At 33.6% G+C, this 22,892-nt stretch overlaps 1 protein-coding gene across 6 annotated transcripts in view; it reads right to left on the bottom strand.

Moving 5' to 3' along the window:
• LOC136830467 (neuroligin-2-like) overlaps positions 1–22,892 on the bottom strand; it is a 183,179-nt gene that overhangs the window by 19,411 nt on the left and 140,876 nt on the right. For all 6 annotated transcript variants that reach the window (XM_067090029.1, XM_067090022.1, XM_067090010.1 and 3 more), the window contains exons 6-11: positions 22,256–22,892; positions 21,652–21,809; positions 16,457–16,551; positions 11,036–11,342; positions 1,533–1,707; positions 511–650 (exon numbers count right to left, since the gene is read on the bottom strand). The exon at positions 22,256–22,892 is cut by the window's right edge and continues 1 nt beyond it. In XM_067090029.1, coding sequence (XP_066946130.1) covers positions 511–650; positions 1,533–1,707; positions 11,036–11,342; positions 16,457–16,551; positions 21,652–21,809; positions 22,256–22,892 — 1,512 coding nt within the window. The remainder of the gene's footprint in view (positions 1–510; positions 651–1,532; positions 1,708–11,035; positions 11,343–16,456; positions 16,552–21,651; positions 21,810–22,255) is intronic.

Below are 22,892 nucleotides of genomic sequence, written 5' to 3' on the forward strand. Positions count from 1 at the left end.
ATTTGGTGCAAGGAAAAAAAACCATTTTGAAAATGAGGCTACATATACAAAAAGGGAAAGTAAAAGTTTAAATGTCTTCTTAAACTTGCGCTCAGTAGTCTTTACTGCGTTAATGATTTAGTGAGAGAAAAAACACCTTTGGAAAGGAGGGGAACTGATAAAACAGAAAGTAATTAATATAAACGTTTTCTTTATTTTATGCTCAATAATCTTTTCTGCATTAAATAAAGGTTTAGTGAAAGAAAATAACATTCGTTCCACTGGAAAGGAGGGCAACAGCTAAAACAGAAAGTAATAGCCAATTGAAATGTTTTCTTCAACTTATGCTCAATATTCTTTTCTGAATTAATGATTTAGCGAAAGAAAAAAAAACGTTCCTTTAGAAAGGAAAGCAACTGATTGAAAAGAAACCAATACTAATATATATAAGTATAATAAAGTACCAAGAAAAACAACCAAAGCTACAGGGCCTCTTCCTCGAAGATCTTAAACATACAAGTGGCCCCTTACCTAGTTAGTTTCTGGAGCTCCTCGGGAGTTAGGTGGAGTTTTTCATAAGACGCTTTGACGCAGTCCGGTGGACCTCCGTAAGCTTTTCCAAGTCCTCCAACACTTATTATGGAGCCCACCCGTGGCAGGCCGCCTCCGTCCTAGGAAATATCAGCATTGATTATACTTAGCTTAAAGTTTCTTGATTCACTCCTCGATAACTAAAATGTGGGAAAATTAAATATTGCTTCATTCACACCTTGATACGGGTACTTTTCCTTAGCTATTATTTGGTAAAATTAAATATAGCATCGAGAAGTCAATTAGGAAAATAAAAATGACCAACAGTTTATTAAAAAATTGAGACAATATTTGGTTTCGTCTCGAACTGTAAATAACTACACAAAGTAAAGAATGTCATGCATATCTCATACATACATACATACATACATACATACATACATACATACATACATACATACATACATATATATATATATATATATATATATATATATATATATATATACATACATATATATATATATATATATATATATGTATATATATACATATATATATTATATATATAATATATATCCTCTCTCTCTCTCTACATGTATATATATCCCCATCTCTCTCTACTTATATAAATATATATACATATATATATATATATATATATATATATATATATATATATATATATATATATATATATATATATATATATATTAGACATGAATATTATCCTATTTTTGATATACTGATTTACAGTAAGAAAATATACCAAATGTTGTCCCAGTTTTTGTTATAATCAACTATCATTCATTTTTATTTTCCTAAGTGACTTCAGGCAACCCATTTCCCGTTTTCCACCGACGCGAAGTTACATTTGATTTTACCCAACATCAAAGAAGCTTAAGTAAATCTGACAGTAAGTCAATCAAGAGAGTATTAATTTCCAGATCAAGTACTTTTGAATTACCCAAATCTCTGAAGACATCACGACTATTAATTACCTCCCAATCAACGTATCTTACCTGAGACTGGGGATGGTGTCCATGACAGGTATGAGACGGCCTCCTCCAGAAGAGAAGGAGGAATATGAGCCCGTTGAGAAGCAGTAGCGAAATTCCCAAGCCAACTGTCACCAACAGCGCCGTGGAATAGCGAACATATTCGTCCGGTTCAGGCAGAAGCATCTTCGGGTTGATGCTGGCGATGGGAGATGGCGGAGCGGCAGACGGCATGAGTTTTGAGGAATAAAATCATGGAAGAGTTACCTAAACGTTATAACCTTGTTCCTGATTCTGTGATGTTTCTTAAAAGGTAACATAAGTGGGCGATACTCGGTTGTTTACTTATTAATTGTGAGTTTTGAGAGATGAAACCACGGAAGGGGGTTTTCTGAAACTTCTGACTTTGTCCTTGATTCTGTGAACTTTCTCAAAAGGTGACATTGGTGGGAGATACTCAGTTGTTTACTGGTTGATTACATTTATTTATTAAAATTCTTGACACATCTATGGATGAGAAAATCAATGGTTCACATAACAACTTCTTCACGTTTGTTAAGACTGTTTCGATAAACATTAATATTAATTTTAGATCAAATTATGAAGTATTGAAATTTCGATAACTGTCGATGAATACTTCAGACGATACGTTCATGAACAACTTTAATAACTAATAAACACACGGAAATGATAGGAGTTATCATTTTTAAATAATAATAACCACTGACAACCTTTCCTTGTAAAGTGTCGAATATGCACTCTAAATTTATTTGAAACATATGCATCGACGGTGATTTTATCATTGACTTCATGTTTCAGCAAAGTACCAAGTCTGTTTCTCTCACTATCCAGGATGTGTGGTGAGAGAGACACACTTGACACTTTGTTGAAACAGGATGTCAATGATAAATTCACCGTCGATGAAGATAACTCATAATATTTGAAAAAAAAAAAAAAAAACAGGAAAGATGTATTATACAAGAGCATGTTGAGAATGAAACCTTGGAAGGTTTTGTAAAACTTCTAATCTTATTTACAAAGAAGCGTGGCTGGTTAAACATTATACAAGAGTGTGTAAAGAATGAAATCGTGGAAGATTTTGTAAAAATTATACGTTTATTTACATAACAGGGTAGTTGTTTATATATTCTGCATATGTTAAACCGCTAATACATTACTACCCTAAAACAATAATTCTTTTACTTTCAATAATTTATTTACATTTTATCTAGTTATTTATTAATTTGTTTATTCAATCTTTGTTTTCTAATAAATTATCTCTTCTTTCTGTATTTCCTAATATCTTTCCGTAACTCCTTTCAAATGAACACCATATTCTTTGGAAGCTTGAATTTCAAGTCGTTGGCCCCCGCAGGCCTGTTCCATACGAACAGGATTCTTTTTCCTGAATAATAATAATAATAATAATAATAATAATAATAATAATAATAATAATAATAATAATAATAATAATAATTCACTGTACTTTGGGAATAACTTACGCCCATGAGGAATAATAACTGATAAGTACTCAGTGGGAGCAGTTGTCAGTTATAATTCCCTTGGGCGCAAGTTATTACCCAGTTAAAGTGAACTGAGTATTAAACGATAGTTGTGGCTTAATGACTGTGAATATTAGAAATGTTCCGGTTTCTGTGACAAATGCTCGTATTTTACAAGAGTATGATTTCCGTCGAAATATTCATGGATGAATATTTCGACTTTTTCAAACTTGATGGGACTGTTTCGATAAATACTGATTTTTAATTTTATATCAGATTATGAAATACTGAAATTTCGGAAACTGGTCGATAAATATTTCAAACTTTACGTTCATGAGCAACTTTCATAACTAATAAACACACGAAAATAACAGTTGTTATCATTTTTAAGTAAAAATGGTCATGGATAATCCCTCATTACACCTGAATTGTTGTGAATAATACTGATAATTAAAAACTCATGCTATAAATATTAATTTTCAACATACTGACTACGTGTTTTCACTCTGAGATCCGCTTTATATGTAGAATTATTAATGATGATTCATTATTGCACTATAACATGAAATGCAATGAAAATTATCACTGAAAAAATTTTTTTAAACTTATCATATAACTGAAAAAAATTGTTGTATCTTGTAACATTATTCGTTATATTGAAATCAGTCAAACAAAGAACTGTTCTTTATGGGACCAAGAATATTATCAAAGTATAATCTGAAATTTCTCTAATTAGCTGTAATACGAATTTTATTTTATTTAATGTTTGATTTGGGGACTACAGTAATTCTTGACAAATTATTCAAATGCTGTATTTTCTGAGGTAGCTACACAATCGTTATATTAAATTTATGTATCTATGGTAGTATTTCGTGAAGTAATTTTAACTAGATGTTTTTATTAATATCAATAAATTCACTGAATTTTTATCAAGTGGTCTACGGAAAAGCATCAGTAAATATTCATTAGTCATGAGTTTTTCCGTACAAGGTTATCCTGAATTTTTAGCAAATGCATCGACGAATGATTTGAATTAAAATATTATCTAGAGAAATGGCATTTATTGAATTAATAAAGCGAGCTTAATTCTAACACAGCGTAAGTCGAATCAGGAAACTGTTAATCCCTTTAAAATCCAATTAACATCATGAATGATGAATTTTTCCGTAAACAATTACCATGAACTTTTAGCAAATATATCGAGGAACGATTTGCATTCAAATATTCTCTAGTGAAATGCTTAGTGAATTAACAAAGCGAGCTTAGTTCTAACAGTTTAAATCGAACCAGGGAATAAAGACAATCCCCTAAAATCCTAATATCATTTATTCCTCTCTTAACCCTAACGCATTCGTGACTCGGTATTTTATTTATTTTCAGTTTTCTGTAAAAGAAAACTATTGAGATGGCTTTGTCTGTCCGTCCGCACTTTTTCTGTCCTCCCTCAGATCATAAAAAACTACTGAGGCTAGAGGGCTGCAAATTGGTAAGTTGATCATCCATCCTCCAATCATCAAACATACAAAATTGCAGCCCTCTAGCCTCAGTAGTTTTTATTTTATTTAAGGTTAAAGTCACCCATGATCGGGCATCTGACAACGCTATAGGACAGGCCACCAACGGGCCGTAGCTGAAAGTTTCACTGGCCGCGGCTCATACAGCATTATACGCTGTACAGAAAACTCGACTGTGCCCAAGAAACTTCGGCGCAATTTTTTACTTGTTTTTTTATTTATCACACTCTAATGGACATCAGGTTCTGACTCGGTTCGTGACATCCTACAATGACATCCTCTCTCTCTCTCTCTCTCTCCGTTTGCATGTCAAGGGATCACGTTCAGGCCTTAAAGTTGATGTTCCCCTTGCGCCATTATAGCTAATAGGGGGAACGGCCACATCGACTTTGAAAGCGAACACGGCAAATGCACGTTTGCGTGGTACGTGTGATTTTATGTGTGTATGTGTGTGCGTGATACACGAAGGGCCACTTGTGTACGTAGAATGTACGTGTCGATTGTAATGATTAATGGCAGTATTATACTCGCATTTTTTACGTAATGATTTCCAGGGGAATTTTGTGCTAATGGAGACAGAGTATTCAGGGTTTCTTTCAATATATTTCGAGTCCATAAATATGTTAAATGGAAGAATTCGTACTCTTGAGCATTTCCTGCTGATTATATGATTATGTGTGTGTATATATATATATATATATATATATATATATATATATATATATATATATATATATATATATATACACACACACACACACACACACACATATATATATATATATATATATATATATATATATATATATATAGTCTCGGTAATTGGGTGGCTACTTGGAAATCTTAGCTTAATGATAAATAATATTGCCAAGACCAGGAAGAACATTCTTTATTGTACAAGCTTTCGAGGTATAAAACCTCATCATCAGGCTGAAGAAACCGACACGGATGAGAATCAATAAAATTACAATAAAATGAATTGTCATAATAAATCTTCAGCAAAAATACTAACGAAATATATAAAATGAACAAGTAAATACAAACTAAAAGGGTGAGACGTAAAATAACGAAAGATTAAAAACACAAACATAAAAATATGAAAATAAAACTAAAGTGAAATGTAAACAAACTACCACTCACAAAGTAAAATATTTAACGACCTAATTGAGTACCTACTATGAAATTACACGATAGCTAGTTGAATACCAGACGAGTTGTTCAATTCCGGCTTCATCTTTTTAATAGTCAGCGACTCTGAAATTAAAAGCTCCAGTCTATTTGAACAAAAAGACAGTACCTGAAAATCCAGTTCAGTGAAAGGATGGTCCTGTGCTAAACTGTGTTCTCTAATGGCAGAAAAGGGTGGTTTGGAAAGGGGAAACCTAGTTCTAATAGAAAGACCTCTGTGTTCCAAAATTCTGTGTCTGAGCCAGCGGGAACTAGATCCCACGTATCGCAGACCACACTGCGAACAAGTGAACATGTAAATGACACAGGAATTAAGGTCCACAGGCAGAGTAGGCTTCTCTCTCAAAAGTGATCTTATTGTAAAAGGATTACAGAAAACAAACCGGAAAGAAACAATTCTTAAGTATTTCTTGTAACTTTTTTCGGACCATATAGCTACTATGACCAAGGTAAGACAATTTAATGTACTTTACATCTTTACTAGCAGTACTGTACACCGGTCTGGGACAAAACTTTTCATTTAAAAAATTTTTCAGAACTTTGTAAAATACAAAAATGGGATATGAGTTTTCAGAAAAATAATTCTGGAGGAAAACCATATCTTGATGAAATAAATAAAAATCACAACAAACATTGTAGGCTCTATTAATCAAAGTGCGTATTGAGTTCATCTTATACAACTTTGGCGAAAAACTGAGGTAATTCAATCCCAAGCCAGTAAAAGTACTTTTCCTATAAACAGAGGTCTCAAATTTGCCACTATTTCTGTATACCTGTACATCTAAAAATGACAACTTATTATCCTGTTCCGTCTCACAAGTAAAAGAAATGTTAGGGTGACGAGAATTAAAATATTCAAAAAACAAATCAACATGTGATAATTCCTTAAACATAAGGAAAGTATCATCTACATACCTACGGTAATACAAAGGTTTGAAAGCACTAGGGCTTTCAGACATCCAAATCCTTTCACAATAACCCATGAAGCAATGCGCATATACAGGTCCAAGGGAATTTCCCATAGCTACTCCATCTATTTGATTGTATAATTTACCATCAAAAGTAAAAATGCCATCAGCAGTTGCTAAATGTAATAATTTTTGCAAGTCTATTTTATTAAGTCCAAACACTGATAAATGGTTTTCACATATATTAGTAAGAATAATGTCGGTTGTTTCTTTTAATGGGACATTGGTGAAAAGAGAGGTTACATCGAAACTAGCCATTACAACATCTTGGTTAAAATTGAAAGAGCATAATTCTTTAACAAATTTGGAAGAATTAGATATGTTAAATTCACCTAAAGTTAGAGGGTTTAAAACTGGAACCAAAAACTTGGACAGGTTATAACTAAAAGTACCAATTGAGGAAATAATACGTCTTAAAGGGTTTCCTATTTTATGTACCTTAGGCAGACCGTACAAATAACCAGGCTTAGACCCTGAAGCAAATAAAGAGCTATATGTAGCTTCCCCAATCTTATCTCTCAGACCTCTAAGCAACCTATTTAGTTTGTCTTCTAATTTCAAAATGTGACTTGCAATATCTACATTTAGAATCCTAAATTTTTTATTGTCAGAGATTATTTCATTAATTTTATCTAAATAATCAGACCTATTCATTAATACAACACCCTACCTTTATCTGGCTTGGTAATAACTATTATCGTTCTTAAGGTTACGTAAAATATTGATTCTGTCTTTATTTAACTGATTGTCACCCCCCTTTTTTCGATTAAAATTTTTGAAGGTATCGTTTGCAATTACGGAAATTTTGCTAAAAAGTGAAGTAAGGGTTTCACTGCCAAAAATGTCAGCCTCTCGAAGTTGAACATAGTTTTTCAAAACTTAAAAAATACTTAAAGAAATTGAATTTCATGGGGATCAAAGCAAAATCAAGACCAAGAGAAAGAACTTCCTTTTCATCTGTTGTTAAATTTCTGTTAGAAAAATTAAAAATAACTTTACTACTATCTATTTTCTTATTAACGTCAACGCCGAGATTTCTTAACTTTCTATTGTGTGTAAGCCTAACATCAGCCAATTTTTTCTCAACGTTGGAATCTAAAATCGACGACATTTTTACTTTTGATGGTAAATTATACAATCAAATAGATGGAGTAGCTATGGGAAATTCCCTTGGACCTGTATATGCGGATTGCTTCATGGGTTATTGTGAAAGGATTTGGATGTCTGAATGCCCTAGTGCTTTCAAACCTTTGTATTACCGTAGGTATGTAGATGATACTTTCCTTGTGTTTAAGGAATTATCACATGTTGATTTGTTTTTTGAATATTTTAATTCTCGTCACCCTAACATTTCTTTTACTTGTGAGACGGAACAGGATAATAAGTTGTCATTTTTAGATGTACAGGTATACAGAAATAGTGGCAAATTTGAGACCTCTGTTTATAGGAAAAGTACTTTTACTGGCTTGGGATTGAATTACCTCAGTTTTTCGCCAAAGTTGTATAAGATGAACTCAATACGCACTTTGATTAATAGAGCCTACAATGTTTGTTGTGATTTTTATTTATTTCATCAAGATATGGTTTTCCTCCAGAATTATTTTTCTGAAAACTCATATCCCATTTTTGTATTTTACAAAGTTCTGAAAAATTTTTAAATGAAAAGTTTTGTCCCAGACCGGTGTACAGTACTGCTAGTAAAGATGTAAAGTACATTAAATTGTCTTACCTTGGTCATAGTAGCTATATGGTCCGAAAAAGTTACAAGAAATACTTAAGCATTGTTTCCCTCAAATCAGTTTCCGGTTTGTTTTCTGTAATCCTTTACAATAAGATCACTTTTGAGAGAGAAGCCTACTCTGCCTGTGGACCTTAATTCCTGTCATTTACTTGTTCACTTGTTCGCAGTGTGGTCTGTGATACATGGGATCTAGTTCCCGCTGGCTCAGACACAGAATTTTGGAACACAGAGGTCTTTCTATTAGAACTAGGTTTCCCCTTTCCAAACCACCCTTTTCTGCCATTAGAGAACACAGTTTAGCACAGGACCATCCTTTCACTGACCTGGATTTTCGGGTACTGTCTTTTTGTTCAAATAGACTGGACCTTTTAATTTCAGAGTCGCTGACTATTAAAAGATGAAGCCGGAATTGAACAACAACTCGTCTGGTATTCAACTAGCTATCGTGTAATTTCATAGTAGGTACTCAATTAGGTCGTTAAATATTTTACTTTGTGAGTGGTAGTTTGTTTACATTTCACTTTAGTTTTATTTTCATATTTTTATGTTTGTGTTTTTAATCTTTCGTTATTTTACGTCTCACCCTTTTAGTTTGTATTTACTTGTTCATTTTATATATTTCGTTAGTATTTTTTTGCTCAAGATTTATTATGACAATTCATTTTATTGTAATTTTATTGATTCTCATCCTTGTCGGTTTCTTCAGCCTGATGATGAGGTTTTATACCTCGAAAGCTTGTACAATAAAGAATGTTCTTCCTGGTCTTGGCAATATTATTTATCATTAATATATATATATATATATATATATATATATATATATATATATATATATATATATATATATATATATATATATATATATATATGTATGTATGTATATATACATACAATATACAGATCACATATCATCTAAGGCTTCCATACTTTCGAAATTAATGAAATACACCTGAAATTCTCCATCTAGGTCCACTTACTAAAACTACCTACCGGCGTTGGTTTTTTCAACCTCTCTCTCTCTCTCTCTCTCTCTCTCTCTCTCTCTCTCTCTCTCTCTCTCTCTCTCTCTCTCTCTCTCTCTGGCTTCCCTGCCTTGTCCTTTCCACTTATAAACGGAACTGTCTCTTTAATAAAAAAATCCCTGTATCAATGGGAATGCGACCAAAATATTAAAATGTTCATAACCATTAACTGGCTATTAAATTTAGATCGAGTATTAGTTCACTACGAGACTGTTCGCCATGTTTCTTAATAATTTTGGGATCTTATTGTGTTAGTCATTCATGTAAGTCGACTTGTAACTCAAAATCCCCAACGGGGTCTGATTGGAATTTGTAAGTGATTGACGTGTAAACTTCCCAATAGGGTAATATCAATTCCCAACCACGAAATCTAGAAGATCCGGGTTTTAGGTGAAACTAAAGAGACTTTTTGTCACTTGAATTTATTCGGAATTCAATTGAATTATAAGTATTAATTAAAGATATAAAATTATACAAATGTTGTACCTTTCATGGGTCTTAGGTGAAGCTAAAGAGACCTTTTGTCACTTGAATTTATTCGGAATTCAATTGAATTATAAGTATTAATTAAAGATATAAAATTATACGAATGTTGTACCTTTCATGGGTCTTAGGTGAAGCTAAAGAGACCTTTTGTCACTTGAATTTATTCGGAATTCAATTGAATTATATAAGTATTAATTAACTGTATAAAATGGTGAAAACTGAACAATACACGTTCTTTAAAGGGTTCGAATTCAAATCAAGACAGATGAAGTCATAAATAACTGACTGATGTTGTTCTTCACCACTGTTTAAAACAGTCTTCAAATTTCACGTGGATCGTAAGTATCCAGCAACGATATAAAATGATGAATTTTTTGCAGTTCGTCAACTTTAAAGAGTTCTAATTCATATCATGTTTATATAAAAGGAAAAATAATTACCTAATCGTGTTCCTAGCCCGTAATAGTGAAAAATGGTTTCGAGAATTTGTAAAGGAGTTTGTTCAAGAAGCGAGGGAGAAAACATTTATGACTTCTCCAAATACTGGAATTAACGCCAACATTTTCCCAGAAAAAAAAGAACTGGAATCCGATGTGATCTCAGAAATTCCGGCTTAAAACAAGAACATCTAATCAGGACCTATTTCTGGACATTATAATTGGGTTGTGGAAATAGTTGAAGACAATAAGAAGTTCACTGACCATAGAGATGCCGAAACGTACTCTCTCTCTCTCTCCTCTCTCTCTCTCTCTCTCTCTCTCTCTACATATATATATATATATATATATATATATATATATATATATATATATATATATATATATATATATATATATATATATATATATATATATACTCTCTCACCTTTTTCATTCGTTAATCAGAATTAAACTGATGTTAAAAGAATCACTTTTAGACAAAACAACTGCTATTTCAAAAAATTCTGTAATTAATGGTTCTACGGCACACTAGGAACTTCATTAAAGAAGAGATGTATATAGAAAAAAAAATCCCATGTTAGAAAACAGAAAATAAGACGTCAATGCACGATTTAGAAAATACTATATGTCTGGAAACGAAATGAAAACAAGCCAAAAACAACCCACCTCGTAACTGTAGGCGACAACGCTAAGGTGGTGGTGACCGCTGGCTTGGTGGGCTTCGGACTGGGCGTGATGGGCGTGGTGGCCACAGAACTAATGGTGGTGGTTGTGGTCGTAGTGTTGGGCTGGAGGAAAATCCAAGGGTCTGGGGGCTTCACTACGCCGTAAAAGAGATTAGGGTCTGTGCTCATTTCCCACGAGTTGGGGTCCGGCGGGTAGGACTTTCCAGCGGCCTCCAGTTCTGGCACCAGCCAAGTCCACAGGGCCAGTTGGTGGGCGCGGTACTGTGACCCGACGGTTGGGGGGACACCTGGTGGATGTTGGCGGAATATAAAAATGGTAAGTTTCTTTAGTCTCAGGCAGAAATACAAACAGTGACAAGGAAAGACGAGAGATAGATAAGGGTAAAGACAAAGTGAGACAGAAAGTGATAGAGAAAAACTGAGAAATGAGAGATGGGGACAGAGACAGGATGAGAGAAACCTATTCTGTTGGAGGTAAACGAAAATGGTAAATTTCTTTAGTCTCACAGAGAGAGAGAGAGAGAAAGGGGGACAGAATGACGGGAAAAGACAGAGAGATAGACGCGGATAAAGGCAGAGAGAGACAGAAAGTGACAAAGAAAAAATGAGACAAGAGAGACAGGGACATAAACAGAGGGAAAGAGAAACAATTTCCAGTTTCCTCTACTTATTCTGTTGGAGGCAAATGACAATGGTAAGAGTCTATTGTGTTACAGAGAGAGAGAGAGAGAGAGAGAGAGAGAGAGAGAGAGAGAGAGAGAGAGAGAGAGAGAGAGGCACACAGGGATAAAGACAAAGAATGACAGAGGAAAACAGAGATGTAGGGACAGGAGCAGAGACAGAGAGACAGAACATGAAGAAGAAAACTTAGCATCCCTTACTCATTCTCCAAGACTTGAGGGTATATCATACATTCCTCAAGCTCTTTAATCATTATGCTTAATTTATCTATACTGTTGCAGTATTTATAATAAGATACTCTTTCAGTAATTAAATAGAATCGTCAAAACACACTCGAACCCCAGAAATACTAAAATCCTCGAGGATTTTATGATTAATATAGTCGAATTCTTAGTTAGACCTAATAGTCGGCCCCCTCCCCAATCTCTCTCTCTCTCTCTCTCTCTCTCTCTCTCTCTCTCTCTCTCTCACAAAAATATATTTAGTAGAAACTTCGTTTAACAGTTAAGCGTCCCAAAAAAGTTGCGACAAGAACTTATCCTGAAGATAAAATATTTAGCTTATGACAACATACATAAATTTTCTTTTAACAGTCTCGAACGCGAAGTATAAATGACCATTCTGAATATGAGTCCACTAAAACACAGCATTTCACTGGAAAGTTGCCAGTAATGTGAGTCGTAATTTGCTTCCATATTGTTAACAGGAAATGCCAAGCACATCGTCGTTGCAAAGAAAAATTTGCACTACTGCCATTATGAAAGAAAACTATCTAATAAAAAGAATTAATACGCATATTGTCCTTACCAAGAAGCATTTCCACTACTGTCATTATAAAAAAAGACCATTTATTAAAAAGAAATGAAACCAATATTTTCCTTACACAGAAATGTTTTCACTACTGTCATTATAAAAAAGACCATTTATTAAAAAGAAATGAAACCAATATTTTCCTTACACAGAAACATTTTCACTACTGTCATTATAATATGACCATTTACTAAAAAGAAATGAAACCAATATTTTCCTTACAAAGAAACATTTTCACTACTGCCATTGTAGAAAAAACTACTCATTAAAAAGAATTAATAAGCTTACTGTCCCTATAAAGAAACATTTACACTACTGTCATCATAAAAAAGGCTATTTATCACAAAGAAATAATAGCCTACTGTTCCTATAAAGAAACGTCTGCACTACTATCATTACAAAAAAGGCTATTAAAAAGAACTAATAGCTTCCTGTCTCTATAAAGGAACCTTTTCACGACTGTCGTCCTAAGAAAAAAAAACGACCATTTACTTAAAGCCGTCTTCATTCCCAGTTTGTCTGACGCACGGAAGTGATGCCAAAGCGAGCGGCTGAGTTTTCAAGAGATATTTCTGGCTTCCATAAAGCTCTTGGCGTTCTTGCTTGCATATTTCCAGAAGCCTGGTTTTTACGATTCCATGCTTAGAGTTTTATGCTCTTGGTTATGCATTCGTTTAAAGTACGTCTACCATATCTAAGTTTCAATGACTGGTCTCGTGCGGTCTTTACGATATTGTTCTGTGTTTGGCATATGCTAATATTTTTTATTTTATTTTACACTGTCTAATTAGATTTTATTTTATCTTTATCAGTTTGAATTTGCATTCATTTATAGTATCCAGCTTGCAGTTTTTGTATTTCGCTACATTTTCAAAAAGCAAATGGCATCAGAATGCGTTTTAATAGCAAATATGTAATTCAATACAGTCTATTTCAGCAATTTCGGGAGCGAACATCTGGAACTCTAAACTAATTCTGCTTCCACTGACTCTTTTAAGTGCATTTATACCTAATTGAATGAAAGTTCGCTTTGATTTTACCACAATTTAATACGCTCTATCGGTCACGTTGGGGAAAAATATGTATACACCTTGGCTGTATTTTAGACTGAATTAACCAGTCGACAATCTCAAACAATTTGCTTCAACAATTTATGCTGTTACTGAGAGTTTTCAGGGCTAATTTTTGTATTTTATAAATTTGATTCGTAAAGTATTCGGCATTCTGAGCTCACACCAATTCAAATCATATAGTACGGGCTTTTATTATAAATAATTGCAGATTTCAGTCATAATTTATTAATTAGCCAGGCACACTCACTGACCCACACATAAGAGAGAGAGAGAGAGAGAGAGAGAGAGAGAGAGAGAGAGAGAGAGAGAGAGAGAGAGAGAGAGTAATGTTTCCTGTTACCTAATCTGATAGTTAGAAAACACACACATGTATATATACACTGTATATAATATAGATGTATATATATATATATATATATATATATATATATATATACATGTACATATATATATGTCTCTCTCTCTCTCTCTCTACTCTCTCTCTCTCTATATATATATATATATATATATATATATATATATATATATATATATATATATATATGTACACATTATGTAAGTATATATTATATACATGTACAGTATATATATATATATATATATATATATATATATATATATATATGTATGTATGTATATATATATATATATGTATACATTTTATATAAATATATATATATATATATATATATATATTATATATATATATATATATATATATATATATATATATATATATATATATATATATACTATATGCATATATACATACACATATATATGTATATATATCTACTTGCAGAGCATCCGAACCCAAAATAAAACAGCAACCACTATCTCGTTCATCTTCTAACTTCCAAAATTTTAACATTGTTAAAAAGCAACACAAAAGCCTCAACAGCAGCCCGTAAACCCTCCAGCCATATAAATACAGCATCCTAAAACAAAGGGATAAATATGCCTTCCACTCTCTGTCTTAGAACCATTTCTCTTCCAGAGACGTCTTGCAGAACACACCAACCACTCAGTGGCATAATAATCATCACCATTCAACAGCTTCTCACTTGTAACAACCTCCTCCCCCCTCCCCTCCATCCCCCAGCTTCTTTTTCCTGTCTATTCTTCAGCAGCTCAATTGTTCTCTTTATCTCTTCCAAAGTCAGTTGCATTAGCATTCTCAACTTTCAACCAATCCCTTCCATTCTTGAGCCATCCATTTTCTTCTGTTCACCACATTGAGGAACTCTTCAAAATCTGCTCTTATTATTATTATTATTATTATTATTATTATTATTATTATTATTATTATTATTCAAAAGATAAACTATTTATGTGGAACAAGCCTACAGGGGCCGGCCATTGACTTGAAGTTCAAGTTCCAAAGAATATGGTGTTAATTTCAAAGAAATTACAGAAGATAATAGGAAATACAGAGAGAAGAGATCAGTTTTTAGAAACGAAAAAAAAGACAAAATGATAAACTGACAAATACATATAGGTAAAAATAATGAATAAATGATCAAAGTACAATGTTCATTGTTTTAAGTTATTAACGCATTTATCTCCACCGTACAGGACCCCAGCATTTGTATTTTTTAGTATAAAATCCATTTATTTGCCAACCTTTTCCACGGTTCCCTAAGGTGCAATTTCTTGTCCTTCAAGCACTACCTCAAATCTGTCCTCTGTCTTCATAATTTCTATTTTTTTTATTATTAATTCCCCTCCTTAAATATCTCATTTCGTCAACCAACCAATTACTCTTTGGATTCTTGTTTCCAAGAGTCTATTTTTAAGCATACCATCGTTGCAATACAATAATTTCCCTTTGAATTGACTACTCTTTTATCTCAAACTGAAATACAAAAATACTAAGACTCTTTTCACATGTCATTAAAACTTAACCGATTACTATATAGTGCTTATGATTTAATTACTACTACACGTTTCCATGTAAAATGATTTTATATATTGTGTGAAGTTTCTAGGACGCATGTTTACAATCATTAAAAGCACAATCATTCGTATTCTACCTACTGACTTTAATGATAATCATTAACACAATCATTTTCTGACATCAATATTTCTTCCCGTTGTGGTCACTGGGAAAACATTTAAATACGTAATATTTTACGGCAGCAAAAATAAGCATTGACTACAAATCATTTACTGTTTAGCCATTGCATATACTAAATGAATAACAAGGATCTCTTAAAAACAATTAATTAATTCCATATGTCTGTGAACATGGTATTCACGATAAGGCATTTGAATGTATGAAAATACACCTGAGCATAATAATAATAATAATAATAATAATAATAATAATAATATTAATAATAATAATAATAATAATAATAATAATAATAATAATAATAATAATAATAATAATAATAATAATAATAATGGAAAAGGCACACTACAAAAGTCTAAAATCAAAGTAAAACAAGATAAAAACGCATGCTATCACTCAAGAATATTAATAGGAAATGTAAAATTACACACGCACACACAGGCTCTCAATTATCAATAGGTAATTACATACACATACACGCACACACGCACGCACGTACTGTACGCAACCGCACGTACGTAAACGCACGCACGAGTACCCAAAGAAGTTATAACAAGACGTAGTCAAACACCATGGTTTGTGAGTGACGTTCCTCACCAACTACACGTACACACATACCAAAGATTATCAGTAGGCAATTATATATATTCATACTCACACACACACACACACACACACACACGCCAACGCACGCACAAGTACCCAAAAAGGTTGTATCAGGACAACAGTTAAAGCACGCAATTCTCTGAGTGAAGCTTCTCACCAATTCTGAGGTATTTTCTTGACTCAGGGATGTATCTGGGCCAAGCCACAGCTGCAAAACCAGGAGAAGGCGATTCTCTGGGTAAATTGGGATCCCTGTGAAAGATAAACAAAAGTCATGATAATATAGGAGGTATATTCTTTTAGCAATAGGGTGAAACAATATTGGAATATTTCTTACAGCGGCCCACAAGAAAACTTGAGGTTTTCTTGTGAGAAATTATGAATCAATGTATTTGTTTGGACTGTTAACTAGATGTTAATCTATTTAGGTTTATCGTTTTCATAATGGATGTTGAAGTGTATCTGAAAGTAATAATGTACAGTGGAGGTTTGCATTTGTCAAAATGAGTTACACTTAAAGGGTCAGAAGAACAAAATTTCTCTTTTCTCTCTCTCTCTCTATATTATTACACACACACACACACACATATATATATATATATATATATATATATATATATATATATATATATATATATATATATATATATATATATATATATATATATATGTGTGTGTGTGTGTGTGTGTGTGTGTGTGTGTGTATGTGTATGAGAGAGATGGAGAGATGTATTTTCTCTTAATCTTACAGCTTTCTAGCAACTGAATTTCCAATTCACAATGAATTTTGACTCTTAGGTCTATCAAGAGATCTTCCAATGCATTCTACATTGCAAAATTCCTACGCCAAGGTAAATCACCCTTTACAGCTGAACGTAAATTCACGACTTGGGGTGATACTGACTTGATCCACAGCCGAAAAACATTTGATTTCAGGAATTTCTAAAGAAAACGCTTTGTCCTGGCTCACAGCCAGTGTCGGAATGGCAAGAGCAATGATTTTACGTAACTGGGCATGAAAGACTGATTCTCACACAATACAGTATTTACCTCTGGGAGCTCGGGTTTTCATGACTTTGCCTACCGTGAGTCAATGGGATAGTCCCGTTTTTTAAAAGTAAGGTATCAATTGTTCCTGAGTGAGTCGGAACAGGATGCGTGAGAATAGGTGTTTTGGATCTAATAATTAATCTTTTATTCTCTCTAAAGGGCTGTGATATTCTGTATGTAAATATTGATGATTTAGATACGTAATCAACTGAGGTGCTGCGCATAACCGACAACTTGAGTAAGAAAATGATCCCGACTAGAATCTTCGGGTATTTGAGAAAGGGCCTTCCTTGATACTCGTCACTTTATAATACGAAAAAATGTTTATCTTATTTTGAGTCTACAACGCCGTGGTAAAATTATGCTAGTCTTAACATATGTTGGTCTTCTTCGCATGCGAAGCTAAAGGTGGGTAATCAGGGAATGCGTTTAACGTGTGTATGTCAATCCTAGGCTCTTTTGAGTTACGGGAGATGAAGTGCTAAACATAACGGAAGAGTGCAGGGTTTAAACAGACCTTGTATAATTACTAGTTACCTGCGTAAGTCACATTTCACAAAGTATGCGTTATTAAACTCCAGGCAGCGAGAGTTGCAAGAAAATGTCATGCGTCTTTTTAAAAATTTATTTATCTAAAAAAATATAACTGAAGAACGCAGGAGTGTAAATCTGAGAGGATCACTAATTATCTGTGAAAGCCACATTTCACAAACTATACGTTATTAAACATCTGGTAATGCGAGTTGTAGCAAAATGCCAGACGTCGTTTTATTTATCTATCTAAATGTAATTAAAGAATGCAGGTTTGTAAACTGTCCTTATATAATCGCTAGATATCTATGAAAGTCAAATTTTGAAGAAAAAGTTTGTGTTATTAAACACATGGCAATGAGAGCTGAAATAAAATGTCAAACGCGTTGTCACTTACTTATGCAAATATAATCGTGGAATGCAGAAATGTAAACAGTCCTTATATGATAACTGGTTACAAGTGAAAGTTTGTTGTCAAAAAGTGTGCGGTTTCAAATATCTGGTAATGAGTATTAAAATGATGTTGCTTTTTATCCATTTATTCATATATTACTCATCTATAAACATAATTATTTATTTATTCATTAATCTACTTACTTATTTAATAATTTATTTATTTATTAATTTATCCCTGCATTTATTTACTTATTTGTCTATTTATTTGTTTTTAATTTACTTATTTCTTTGTTTCAAAAACACTTCAGTTTCAGGGTTATAGCACTGATCTGTGTCCCATGGTTCGTGACACTGAAGGCATTTTCCAAGCACTGAGATATCTAAATGAAGCTATTTTCCTTTCTGTTATATAACATACTTAAATAGTATGTAAGCTGTTTGCTGCTCAGTAATAAGACATTTTTCAGTAGATTAGTATACAGCGTTAATGTTTTTGATTTTTTTGAGGGGATAACAGATTTTAACAAGAAGTCAAATGTTGCTGGAATGAAAATTAAAATGAGCGATTATGATAATTTCCTTCCCCACAAAAGCTGACTCTTGGAATATAAGTCAGGATTTTTCTTCGTGCACTGATAAGACCTATATTTATGTATTTAGCAAGTTTCTTAGCACTGATAAGACCCATGTTTATATATTAGGCAAGATTCTCAGTAAATTTTCATAATCCTTCTCTCATTTGTCACAATAGCATATTACCTAAAATATTAACTACGAAGACGTATTTGGATTCGGGATTTCATTTTTTAGTATTTGTGAATATTATAATAGTACCTTTCCCATTTAATTCAAATTTTTCCCAAATGTTATTAATGATGCAAATTCCGTACATACTTTACCGAGCATTAAAAAGAGCATTAATGGTCGGAGTTATTGCATATGCAACAAAGAATGCTTTTATTTTAGTGCCTTTGTCTCCTGCCCTGATCTCTAATTATTCGTCAGTAGAGTGCTTTTACATAGATTAACTTTTGCGCTTCTGTTTGTGAAATGTGTGTATACAAATACATGTATATTCATACACGCATGGAAAGAAAGACCCTATAATAATTCCGAGGTATCTGTGTACTATGTTGCTCTTGAATCTAAATTTGAATCTAGAAATGAATTGATGTTTCGATACTTTGATGGTTTCCAGTAAAGGCACCACTTGAGTTATACGCTTACCATTCTGTTTTGACCCTTACTCAGAGGTATGAAAAGGTTAAAATAGAGGCAGATGCTACTTAGAACGTTATTTATTATTACTCGATGTAGCATGAATGTTTTTCTGCCTCGCACATTGCACTCTAGCACAGGGGTTCCCAACCTAGTGCTCGTGAGCACCCCTGTGCTCTCTGATGGTCTGACAGTGCTCTTTCGAAGTTGTTAAAATTGTGCTTTCACGGGACGAGAATTTATTATCAAAAAAAAAAAAAACAAACTCTTCGTAACATATATGAAAATAGGTTGATACCGATTCTAAGGACGTTTGTAGCTTAATGCTTGTATATGAATCACGGTGATGTGATAAAATTCATTCATATATATATATATATATATATATATATATATATATATATATATATATATATATATATATATATATATATAACACTGCTTATGAGTTGCTTTGGCAAACACTGATGAGGCAAACAAAGAAAGCTAGCCAAAGCAGCTCAGCGTCAGGGTTCTCACTGAATCCAGAAACTAGCGCAAAAAATAATAAAAGAAGTCCTTCTTTTATTCATTTTTTTTCCTAATGTCCAAGATTTGAAATAATTAGTTTGTGTATCAGTATTCAGGAAATAATGCTTCCTACGAATTTTATTTGTTTTCTTTTTTCTTTGTAGTTTTCCACTTATATCACAACATGATTAACGTAATGAGGAATATAATTGATAATAAGTAAACGTATGTTTTAGTTTGTTATTGAACAATAAAACTCAGTTACATCTTTAGATATCAATATAATCTGACTTAAGAGGTAAGCATATTACCTGTGAATCATTATGTGCAGCTAAAGCACTATAATATCTACGACAGTCATGTAAAATATGCCTAACTGGTGAATAAACATCCAAGCAATAAAAATTCATTTTTGAATCTTCAACGCAAGTAATTAAAAATTTTTGTTACCTTTAAATGAACGAAGACTAAGTTTTACACTTACTCATCGGACTGCTTCTTAATTCCCAAGCTATAAAATTATTGTGGTGCTCTCACGGTTATCCAGAAAACCAGTGGGTGCTCATCAGCTAAAAAAAGGTTGGGAACCCCTGCAGTCTAGCACGTTAACTGAATGCTCGTACTTGCAAAAGGAAATGTTTGCCATCATTCTGGTTTTATTTTAGCTTTTTATTAAACAAAATGTGTGCGTCTACTTAGCTTTTATAAAAAAAAATATCACATGACATTTTTTCTCTTTAAAAAAAGGCTGTCTATATTAATATATCTTTAAAAGACCTATGTCTTTTACTCTCACTCTAGTTTTAATGCCTTTATATAAAACAAAATGCGGCCATCTACTTAGCTTTTAAAAAAAAAAAAAAAAAAAAATTGTTATGGAGCAAAATTTCTTCCATCTTTCCATCTTTCAAAAATGGTTATTAACCTCTATATATATTTCTATACACCTATGTCTTACGACCCAAATGCCAATGAATTTTTTATAATGCAAAGGTAGCATTAACCTAAAAGGTATCAGAGTAACCATCACCTTACAAAGGATTCTCTCTGTAAATCGGGGTGCTTTTATTCGGATAAAATCATGTAGTGATTTCAGACATTTATAGTTTTAGTTTAAAAATTTTTAACATTTATTTGAAGTAAGTTATTAACCTAAGTAAGATAGTAAATAAAATAGCAGCTTTAACAAATATTTGGTAGCTAACACATAGTATGTTCTTGTGTTTATTTGAGAAAATAAATAAATATACGAAGACAAAAATCTAAAAAAATATCCAGGATTCCATATGTATCTGAACTCTATAATGAACTAATTACACTAACATATATTAAATATATTTCATTACGCTAAAGTTATCCTACGTTGTTTAACCTGACAATAAAGTTACTTATTTTCACTGTTCATTTATTTACTTACCCAGCTGTCCTGTATTCATTGTATATATTGGAGCTAGTACATATTCATCTTGATTATATATTATCTTACTTATCATTTAATCCAATATTTTTGCTAAATGACACACCTGAAGTCTTCCTTTTTCACTGAGATGGACCAGTGTTTACAAATCACCAAACGTTCTATAAAGATAACTGAATGGCAAGTCGATTTTGGTGAAATATTTTGAAAGTAACCTCAGAGAGACTTACCCTGACTTAGCGAAATTCGTCAATAAGGTAATGAAGTCTTCGGAAAGCTGCGTCAGCGCAGGAACCTTAATTGGCGGGGAAGGCGCCCCAGGAGACTCCGTGACGTCACTCAATCCCGTCCCCCATATTAAGCCGAGTTCCCATCCAGGTGCCTGTATCTGTTGGTAGATTGTGAGGAGAAGAAAACGTTAGATTTGTGGTGCTTTGAATTTCCTTGATGGATTAGAGCAAACGCTTTTGTTGTGTATTTTGGTGACTGCTTTGAGAATGAGCAAAAGGATCTTCTGTATATGAAAGAATAGAAATTATATAAATATTTTAGCTGTCATAAATATAAGCATGCACCTAACACTGTTTTCTTTTGATGGATTTAAGCAAAGCCTTTTGTTATGTAGCTAGTTGTTGCTGTAACAATAGGCAAAAGATACTTCAGTATCTGAGTAAATTGAAATTATGTAAATGATCTAGCTATCATAAATACAGATATGCCAATAAAACTAAATTTCCTTTTTTTTGTCGATGAACAAATGAAAGGCAATGGGATGCTTGAAAAATACAGAAGCATTCTGGAAATTTGCAATGATAAGAGACTTCGAAGCCTTACCTGTCCAGGAACTCTGTTTCCCAGGTCGCACAAGAACATGAAGACTTTCGTGTGGCGAGCAAGGGCATCGGCCGCTTGATGCAACGGCGCGATGACCCCAGCATCCCCCAGCAGGTGCAAGAGGAGGTCCCTCCGCGCCTGAGGCCCTGGCGTCACTGCCGTCCAGTCGGTGTACTCCTGCAGAGCCGCCGCCAGCACCTCCCTCAGGTGATGATGACGGGTGTTCCTTACCCAGGTGCGGGCGACCCTCTCGAAGGTGCGGTCGTCGACGCCGTTACTGATGAGGCCTTCGCCTAGCCACGACCACGCCTCCCAGGGCGTGTATCCTATGACGACCTCCACGGGCTGCCGGCTCAAGGACGACCCTCTCCTGCCTTTGGAAACGACTACCCCGTCTTCGCTCGGGCCCCAGGCTGGCATGAAGGCTGGGGTTTCAACCTCTCGGGCTGCGCTCATGAGAGCCTCCAGGGGCGCGGCCCTCAGGCAGGCGACGGTGCGTGGATGAGTGGCTGAAGGGTCATCCGGAACAGGGCAGCCGGCAGCTACTGCCAGCCGTAGGGTGATGCTTAAAGGGGCTGGGACTTGTGACCAAGGGCATCCTGACCAACCAGACATCAAAACTACCCGCTGAAAGAGT

Source organism: Macrobrachium rosenbergii, chromosome 4, assembly GCF_040412425.1.
Source record: "Macrobrachium rosenbergii isolate ZJJX-2024 chromosome 4, ASM4041242v1, whole genome shotgun sequence".
NCBI lineage: Eukaryota > Metazoa > Arthropoda > Malacostraca > Decapoda > Palaemonidae > Macrobrachium > Macrobrachium rosenbergii.